The 10,726-nt window shown below is 37.1% G+C and overlaps 1 protein-coding gene across 1 annotated transcript in view; it reads left to right on the top strand.

Annotated features, from left to right (window-relative positions):
• LOC110459042 (cell wall protein DAN4-like) overlaps positions 1–9,148 on the top strand; it is a 33,292-nt gene extending 24,144 nt beyond the window's left edge. The window contains exon 2 of the mRNA XM_021511075.1: positions 8,011–9,148. Within this exon, the coding sequence (XP_021366750.1) occupies positions 8,011–9,148 (1,138 nt within the window). The remainder of the gene's footprint in view (positions 1–8,010) is intronic.
• The last annotated feature ends 1,578 nt before the right edge of the window (positions 9,149–10,726 follow it).

Genomic DNA, 10,726 nt, shown 5'->3' with positions numbered 1-10,726 from the left:
TACCTGTTGACCTTCGTGTATACCTTCCAGAGAGTACTCTGTGTAACTGTTGGCCTTCGTGTCTACGTTCCAGAGAGTACTCTGTGTACCTGTTGGCCTTCGTTATTACGTTCCAGAGAGTACTCTGTGTACCTGTTGACCTTTGTGTCTACGTTCCAGAGAGTACTCTGTGTAACTGTTGGACTTCGTGTCTACGTTCCAGAGAGTATTCTGTATACCTGTTGACCTTCGTGTATACCTTCCAGAGAGTACTCTGTGTAACTGTTGGACTTCGTGTCTACCTTCCAGAGAGTACTCTGTGTACCTGTTGGACTTCGTGTCTACGTTCCAGAGAGTATTCTGTATACCTGTTGACCTTCGTGTATACCTTCCAGAGAGTACTCTGTGTAACTGTTAGCCTTCGTGTCTACGTTCCAGAGAGTACTCTGTGTACCTGTTGGCCTTCGTGTCTACCTTCCAGAGAGTACTCTGTGTAACTGTTGGACTTCGTGTCTACCTTCCAGAGAGTACTCTGTGTACCTGTTTGACTTCGTGTCTACCTTCCAGAGAGTACTCTGTGTACCTGTTTGACTTCGTGTCTACCTTCCAGAGAGTACTCTGTGTAACTGTTGTACTTCGTGTCTACCTTCCAGAGAGTACTCTGTGTAACTGTTGTACTTCGTGTCTACCTTCCAGAGAGTACTCTGTGTAACTGTTGTACTTCGTGTCTACCTTCCAGAGAGTACTCTGTGTAACTGTTGACCTTCGTTATTACGTTTCAGAGAGTACTCTGTGTACCTGTTGGACTTCGTGTCTACGTTCCAGAGAGTACTCTGTGTACCTGTTGACCTTCGTGTCTACCTTCCAGAGAGTACTCTGTGTACCTGTTTGACTTCGTGTCTACCTTCCAGAGAGTACTCTGTGTAACTGTTGACCTTCGTTATTACGTTTCAGAGAGGACTCTGTGTACCTGTTGACCTTCGTGTCTACGTTCCAGAGAGTCTCTGTGTACCTGTTGACCTTCATGTCAATGTTCCAGAGAGTACTCTGTGTACCTGTTGGCCTTCGTGTCTACATTCCAGAGAGTACTCTGTGTACCTGTTGACCTTCGTGTCTACCTTCCAGAGAGTACTCTGTGTACCTGTTGGCCTTCGTTATTACGTTCCAGAGAGTACTCTGTGTACCTGTTGGCCTTCGTTATTACGTTCCAGAGAGTACTCTGTGTACCTGTTGGCCTTCGTTATTACGTTCCAGAGAGTACTCTGTGTACCTGTTGACCTTTGTGTCTACGTTCCAGAGAGTACTCTGTGTACCTGTTGGCCTTCGTGTCTACATTCCAGAGAGTCTCTGTGTACCTGTTGGCCTTCGTGTCTACGTTCCAGAGAGTCTCTGTGTACCTGTTGACCTTCATGTCAATGTTCCAGAGAGTACTCTGTGTACCTGTTGGCCTTCGTGTCGACGTTCCAGAGAGTACTCTGTGTAACTGTTGGCCTTCATGTCTACGTTCCAGAGAGTACTCTGTGTACCTGTTGACCTTCGTGTCTACGTTCCAGAGAGTACTCTGTGTTACTGTTGGCCTTCGTGTCTACGTTCCAGAGAGTACTCTGTGTAACTGTTGGACTTCGTGTCTACGTTCCAGAGAGTACTCTGTGTAACTGTTGGCCTTCATGTCTACGTTCCAGAGAGTACTCTGTGTAACTGTTGGCCTTCGTGTCTACCTTCCAGAGAGTACTCTGTGTAACTGTTGGCCTTCATTCAATGGCTTCATTTGTAGATCAATTGTTCACAAGAGTTTAGCTCCAGGGGGACATTGCAGTATATCATTGTGTCTCACCAACGTTAATGACTCCTTGGACAATTGTTCTGACATGGCAACTCTTGTTCAGCTCAATATTACAGAATCATTTCATAGTCTGAATCAGGCCAATACTAAACGTCATTAGTCTGGACATTACTCTCCGAAAAATAATTGTCCCATCTTTTATTGATACAACTAGATGTGTTCAGCATGAATCTATTTCTAGATACTGTTTATGTACTTATACAATGAAGTACCACATTTGAGTAAAACACTTTATCATTATAAATTTTGATAACACTCTCAGATTTACAGTATAAAGTAATGCCTCTGGGAATATGTGAGGGGAAACCTTTCATTCATCAGTCTGTTCATCTGTCTGTCCATTTTCCCAAATGATAACTTGCTGTAATATTATTTGATTTTTAGCCCACTATCATCTGATGGTGGGCTATTCTATCACCCTGGTCCGTGGTCCGTCCGTCCGTCTGTCGTCCGCCGTCCGTCCTCCGTCCTTAAACAATTCTTGTTATCGGTATTTCTCAAGCAGTACCAGAGGGATCTTTCTCAAATTTTATATGTAAGTTCCCCTTGGTCCTTAGCTGTGCAGGGCAGCTTTTGAGACTGATCGGATAAACAACATGGCCGACAGAAAGCCATCTTGGATTTTGATAGTGAAAGTTTGTTATCGCTTTTTCTCGGGAAGTGCCAGAGGGATCTTCCTCAAATTTGATATGTAGGTTCCCATTGGTCCTTAGCTGTGCAGGGCAACTTTTGAGACTGGTCGGATAAACACAATGGTCAACAGGAAGCCATCTTGGATTTTGATAGTGAAAGTTTGTTATCGCTATTTCTCGGGAAGTACCAAAGGCATCTTTCTCAAATTTTATATGTAGGTTTCCCTTGTTCCCCAACAAAAATAGTTTGGAGGACTGTCGAAAAGTTAATGAATAAAGGAAATTATAGTCCCTTCCACATTAACTGGGGGGCAGTACATTTTTCAGTTGTCATTACTTCGATTTGAATCGAACTGTCCGTGATTTAGAAAATGTGATATTTTTTTTTCAGATTTTCTATATAAATACTGCCAGGGTGTCTTCTTTGAGGTGCAAGTTTTGTGTATTTCTTTTTGGGAAGACCTGAATGGAGTGGATCATGTCAGGTTTTAACTAGGGTTGAAGAATTAAAAATATAATGTTTTGTTCTGTTTAACATATTACAAACATTGTCATGTTATATGTAATTTAAATGTACTGAAGCATTGTGCTAAATGCTGTGGAAATATTTCTTCCCAAAATTATTTGGGCCACCAATATGTCATTTGGGCCAGTGCTTCAAATTTTTTACTCGGACAATTTTTTTTTTTTGGGCCAGCCAATGCAGGTTCCCCACTATCCTTTATTGTTCATGTTTACTTGAAACTGATCAGTTAAACAAAATGGCCTACCGACAGCCGTCTAGGATTTTTGACATTGAATTAAAGGTTTGTTAGTACTATTTCTCAGGAATAACTTCAGGGTTCTTCTCAAATTTGATATGTAGGTTCCCCTTGACCCCTCGTTGTGCATGTTATATTTTGAGACTGATCATAAAAACAAAATGACTAAAGGAAGAACTAAACAGATCGTTCTCATGTTGCAATGACTCAATCAAACAGATTAGAGGAAAGAAGAGAAAAGATCGAACTGACAAAGAGCTAATGAAGATGGTACAATGGTGGGCGCCAAGATCCCTCTGGGATCTCTTGTTATAACTGTATAGTAACATGTACAATGTGTGGAGACTAAGGCAGAGTTTAAATTAAAACGAAACATATGAAAAGTTAATAAGCATATGGGCCCGAATTACTTTGATATTATACTGAAACAACTGATATAATGTGATATTATGTAGGAGTAACTGGTATATTATGATATTATATAGGAATAACTGGTATTTTATGATATGATATAGGATTAATTGGTATATTATGATATTATATAGGAATTACTGGTATATTATGATATTGTATAGGAATTCCTGATATATTGTGATATTATATAGGAATAACTTGTATATTATGATATTATATAGGAATAACTGGTATTTTATGATATGATATAGGATTAATTGGTATATTATGATATTATATAGGAATTACTGGTATATTATGATATTATATAGAAATAACTGGTATATTATGATATTATATAGGAATTACTGGTATATTATGATATTGTATAGGAATACCTGATATATTGTGATATTATATAGGAATAACTTGTATATTATGATATTATATAGGAATAACTGGTATATTATGATATTATATAGGAATTACTGGTATATTATGATATTATATAGAAATAACTGGTATATTATGATATTATATAGGAATAACTGGTATATTATGATATTATATAGGAATTACTGGTATATTATGATATTATATAGAAATAACTGGTATATTATGATATTATATAGGAATAACTGGTATATCTTGATATTGTATAGGAATAACTGGTATATTATGATATTATATGGAATAACTGGTATATTATGATATTATATAGTAATAACTGGTATATTATGATATTATGTAGGAATAACTGGTATATTGTGATATTATATAAGAATAACTGGTATATTATGATATTATTTAGGAATAAATGGTATATTATGATATTATATAGGAATTACTGGTATATTATGATATTATATAGGAATTTCTGGTATATTATGATATTGTATAGGAATACCTGATATATTGTGATATAATATAGGAATAACTGGTATATTGTGATATTATATAGGAATAACTGGTATATTATGATATTATATAGGATTAATCGGTATATTATGATATTATATAGTAATAACTGGTATATTATGATATTATGTAGGAATAACTGGTATATTATGATATTGTATAGGAATACCTGATATATTGTGATATAATATAGGAATAACTGGTATATTGTGATATTATATAGGAATAACTGGTATATTAAGATATTGTATAGGAATAACTAGTATATTATGATATTATATAGGAATACCTGATATATTATGATATTATATAGTAGTAACTGTATATTATGATATTATGTAGTAATATCATAATATACCATTTATTCCTAAATGGTATATTATGATATTATATAGGAATAGCTGGTATATTAAGATATTATATAGGAATAACTAGCATATTAAGATATTGTATAGGAATACCTGATATATTATGATATTATATAGGATTAATCGGTATATTATGATATTATATAGGGATAACTGGTATATTAAGATATTGTTTAGGAATAACTAGTATATTAAGATATTGTATATGAATAACTAGTATATTATGATATTATATAGGAATAACTGGTATATTAAGATATTATATAGGAATAACTGGTATATTGTGATATTATATAGGAATAACTAGTATATTAAGATATTGTATAGGAATAACTAGTATATTATGATATTATATAGTAGTAACTGGTATATTGTGATATTATATAGGAATAACTGGTATATTGTGATATTATATAGGAATACCTGATATATTGTGATATTATATAGGAATACCTGATATATTATGATATTATATAGGAATACCTGATATATTATGATATTATATAGGAATACCTGATATATTATGATATTATATAGGAATATCTGGTATATTATGATATTGTATAGGAATACCTGATATATTGTGATATTATATAGGAATAACTGGTATATTGTGATATTATATAGGAATAACTAGTAAATTAAGATATTGTATAGGAATAACTAGTATATTATGATATTATATAGTAGTAACTGGTATATTGTGATATTATATAGGAATAACTGGTATATTATGATATTATATAGGAATTACTGGTATATTGTGATATTATATAGGAATAACTGGTATATTATGATATTATATAGGAATAACTGGTATATTATGATATTGTATAGGAATACCTGATATATTATGATATTATATAGGAATACCTGATATATTGTGATATTATATAGGAATAACTAGTATATTATGATATTATATAGTAGTAACTGGTATATTATGATATTATGTAGGAATAACTGGTATATTATGATATTATTTAGGAATAAATGGTATATTAAGATATTATATAGGAATAACTGGTGTATTATGATATTATATAGGAATATCTGATATATTGTGATATTATATAGGAATAACTAGTAAATTAAGATATTGTATAGGAATAACTAGTATATTATGATATTATATAGTAGTAACTGGTATATTATGATATTATTTATGAATAAATGGTATATTATGATATTATATAGGAATTCCTGATATATTATGATATTATATAGGAATAACTGGTATATTATGATATATAGGAATAACTGGTATATTATGATATTGTATAGGAATAACTTGTATATTAAGATATTGTATAGGAATCACTGGTATATTATGATATTATGTAGGAATAACTGGTATATTATGATATTGTATAGGAATAACTTGTATATTGTGATATTATATAGGAATAACTGGTATATTATGATATTATGTAGGAATAACTGGTATATTGTGATATTATGTAGGAATAACTGGTATATTATGATATTGTATAGGAATAACTGGGATATTATGATATTATATAAGAATAACTGGTATATTATGATATTATTTAGGAATAAATGGTATATTATGATATTATGTAGGAATAAATGGTATATTATGATATTGTATAGGAATAACTGGTATATTATGATCTTATATAAGAATAACTGGTATATTATGATATTGTATATGAATAACTGGTATATTATGATATTATATAAGAATAACTGGTATATTATGATATTATATAGTAATAACTGGTATATTATGATAATGTATAGGAATAACTGGTATGTTATGATATTGTATAGGAATAACTGGTATATTATGATATTATATAGGAATAACTGGTATATAATGATATTATATAGGAATAACTGATATATTATGGTATTGTATAGGAATAACTGGTATATTTTGATATTATATAGGAATAACTGGTATATTATGATATTGTATATGAATAACTGGTATATTATGATATTATATAAGAACTACTATCTAACATCACTTGTGTAATGCAGAACCAGTGTTTGTTCTGAATCCTTTGTAATCAAGAATCTGTCTATTTTAAACCCTTTTCAATCCAGGATTTCTGTTCTAAACCCTGTGTAATCTAAAACTTTGTAGTGTCTGTTCTTATTCCTTTGTAATCCAGAACCTGTTTGGTGTAGAATTTTAGCTTTAATACAAACATATATGTAATGTTTATATCCAACATCACTCTGTCTCAATAGGAGCAATTGTATCAACCAGCCAAGCTATTCACCTAAGGTTAATTTGCTATCTATATTCATAGAATTAAAAGTAATCACAAATTGATACAGAGCAAAGACATGTACACCATTGAATGCTAATATTATTGACAGAATACTGAAACAGTTTTGATACCATTCCAGTAAATCTACTAGGAATAAGGAAATATTTCACATACAAGTTATTGATCGACTCAAATACTTTGTCAGGATAATCTAGCACACCGAAATGGACAAAACCTGGCCAGCTGTGGAATATAATTATAATTTATTTCCTCCCCTTGTTCCGATGGTCATTTTAAGGAAGTAGAAAGTTGAGTGTAAGGAGATCGGAGGATAATTGTCCAGATGGTTGTCTAGAGGAAGAGTTAGGTAGTTGTGTGTAAGGAGATCAGAGGATGATGGTCCTGATTGTTGTCTGAAGAAAGTAAGAAAGCCATCACTTGTCTGTTGTCCAGTACTATAGCCACCACTTGTCTGTTGTCCAGTACTATAACCACCACTTGTCTGTTGTCCAGTACTCAAGCCACCACTTGTCTGTTGTCCAGTACTATAGACACCCCTTGTCTGTTGTCAAGTAATCCAGCCACCACTTGTCTGTTGTCCAGTCCTCTAGCCACCTCTTGTCTGTTGTCCAGTACTCTAGCCACCACTTGACTGGTGTCCAGTACTCTAGCCACCACTTGTCTGTTGTCCAGTACTATAGACACCACTTGTCTGTTGTCAAGTACTCCAGCCACCACTTGTCTGTTGTCCAGTACTCCAGCCACCACTTATCTGTTGTCCAGTACTCCAGCCACCACTTGTCTGTTGTCCAGTACTCCAGCCACCACTTGTCTGTTGTCCAGTACTATAACCACCACTTGTCTGTTGTCCAGTGCTCCAGCCACCACTTGTCTGTTGTCCAGTACTCCAGCTACCACTTGTCTGTTGTCCAGTACTCTAGCCACCACTTGTCTGTTATCAAGTACTATAGCCACCACTTGTCTGTTGTCCAGTACTCCAGCCACCACTTATCTGTTGTCCAGTACTCCTGCCAACACTTGTCTGTTGTCCAGTACTATAGTCACCACTTGTCTGTTGTCCAGTACTTCAGCCACCACTTGTCTGCTGTCCAGTCCTATAACCACCACTTGTCTGTTGTCAAGTACTACAGCCCCCACTTGTCTGTTGTCCAGTGCTCCGGCCACCACTTGTCTGTTGTCCAGTAATATAGCCACCACTTGTCTGTTGTCCAGTCCTCCAGCCACCACTTATCTGATGTCCAGTCCCCCAGCCACCCCTTGTCTGTTGTCCAGTACTATAGCTACCACTTGTCTGTTGTCCAGTCCTCCAGCCACCACTTGTCTGCTGTCCAGTACTATAACCACCACTTGTCTGTTGTCCAGTACTATAGTCACCACTTGTCTGTTGTCCAGTACTTCAGCCACCACTTATCTGTTGTCCATTACTCCAGCCACCACTTGTCTGTTGCCCAGTACTCTAGCCACCACTTGTCTGTTATCAAGTACTATAGCCACGACTTGTCTGTTGTCCAGTACTATAGTCACCACTTGTCTGTTGTCCAGTACTACAACCACCACTTGTCTGTTGTCCAGTACTACAACCACCACTTGTCTGTTGTCCAGTGCTCCAGCCACCACTTGTCGTTTGTCCAGTACTCCAACTACCACTTGTCTGTTGTCCAGTACTCTAGCCCCCACTTGTCTGTTGTCAAGTACTCCATCCACCACTTATCTGTTGTCCAGTACTCCTGCCAACACTTGTCTGTTGTCCAGTACTATAACCCCCACTTGTCTGTTGTCCAGTGCTCCGGCCACCACTTGTCTGTTGTCCAGTACTACAGCCACCACTTGTCTGTTGTCCAGTTCTCTAGCCACCACTTGTCTGTTGTCCAGTCCTCCAGCCACCACTTATCTGATGTCCAGTCCCCCAGCCACCCCTTGTCTGTTGTCCAGTACTATAGCCACCTCTTGTCTGTTGTCCAGGACTATAGCCACCACTTGTCTGTTGTAAAGTACTCCAGCCACCACTTGTCTGTTATCAAGTACTATAGCCCCCACTTGTCTGTTGTCCAGTGCTCCAGCCACCACTTGTCGTTTGTCCAGTACTCCAACTACCACTTGTCTGTTGTCCAGTACTCAAGCCACCACTTGTCTGTTGTCCAGTCCTCCAGCCACCACTTATCTGATGTCCAGTCCTCCAGCCACCACTTGTCTGCTGTCCAGTCCTATAACCACCACTTGTCTGTTGTCCATTACTATAGCCACCACTTGTCTGTTGTCAAGTTCTCCAGCCACCACTTGTCTGTTGTCCAGTACTCCAGCCACCACTTGTCTGTTGTCCATTACTATAGCCACCACTTGTCTGTTGTCAAGTTCTCCAGCCACCACTTGTCTGTTGTCCAGTACTATAACCACCACTTGTTTGTTGTCAAGTACTATAACCACCACTTGTCTGTTGTCCAGTACTCCAGCCACAACTTGTCTGTTGTCTAGTACTATAACCACCACTTGTCTGTTGTCCATTACTATAGCCACCACTTGTCTGTTGTCCAGTACTCCAGCCACCACTTGTCTGTTGTCCAGTACTATAACCACCACTTGTCTGTTGTCCAGTACTACAGCCACAACTTGTCTGTTGTCAAGTACTATAACCACCACTTGTCTGTTGTCCATTACTATAACCACTACTTGTCTGTTGTCCAGTACTACAGCCACGACTTGTCTGTTGTCCAGTACTATAGCCACCACTTGTCTGTTGTCAAGCAATATAACCACCACTTGTCTGTTGTCCATTACTATAACCACCACTTGTCTGTTGTCCATTACTATAGCCACCACTTGTCTGTTGTCCAGTACTTTAGCCACCACTTGTCTGTTGTCCAGTACTCCAGCTACCACTTGTCTGTTGTCAAGTACTCCAGCCACCACTTGTTTGTTGTCCAGTACTCCAGCCACCACTTGTCTGTTGTCCAGTACTATAGCCACCACTTGTCTGTTGTCCAGTACTCCAGCCACCACTTGTCTGTTGTCCAGTACTCCAGCCACCACTTGTCTGTTGTCCAGTACTCCAGCCACCACTTGTCTGTTGTCCAGTACTCCAGCCACCACTTGTCTGTTGTCCAGTACTCCAGCCACCACTTGTCTGTTGTCCAGTACTCCAGCCACCACTTGTCTGTTGTCCAGTACTCCAGCCACCACTTGTCTGTTGTCCAGTACTCCAGCCACCACTTGTCTGTTGTCCAGTACTCCAGCCACCACTTGTCTGTTGTCCAGTACTCCAGCCACCACTTGTCTGTTGTCCAGTACTCCAGCCACCACTTGTCTGTTGTCCAGTACTCCAGCCACCACTTGTCTGTTGTCCAGTACTCCAGCCACCACTTGTCTGTTGTCCAGTACTCCAGCCACCACTTGTCTGTTGTCCAGTACTCCAGCCACCACTTGTCTGTTGTCCAGTACTATAGCCACCACTTGTCTGTTGTCCAGTACTATAGCCACCACTTGTCTGTTGTCCAGTACTATAGCCACCACTTGTCTGTTGTCAAGTACTATAGCCACCACTTGTCTGTTGTCCAGTACTTTAGCCACCACT

This window comes from Mizuhopecten yessoensis, unplaced genomic scaffold, assembly GCF_002113885.1.
Source record: "Mizuhopecten yessoensis strain PY_sf001 unplaced genomic scaffold, ASM211388v2 scaffold9957, whole genome shotgun sequence".
Taxonomy (NCBI): domain Eukaryota; kingdom Metazoa; phylum Mollusca; class Bivalvia; order Pectinida; family Pectinidae; genus Mizuhopecten; species Mizuhopecten yessoensis.
This window is presented reverse-complemented; position numbering and strand designations above follow the sequence as displayed.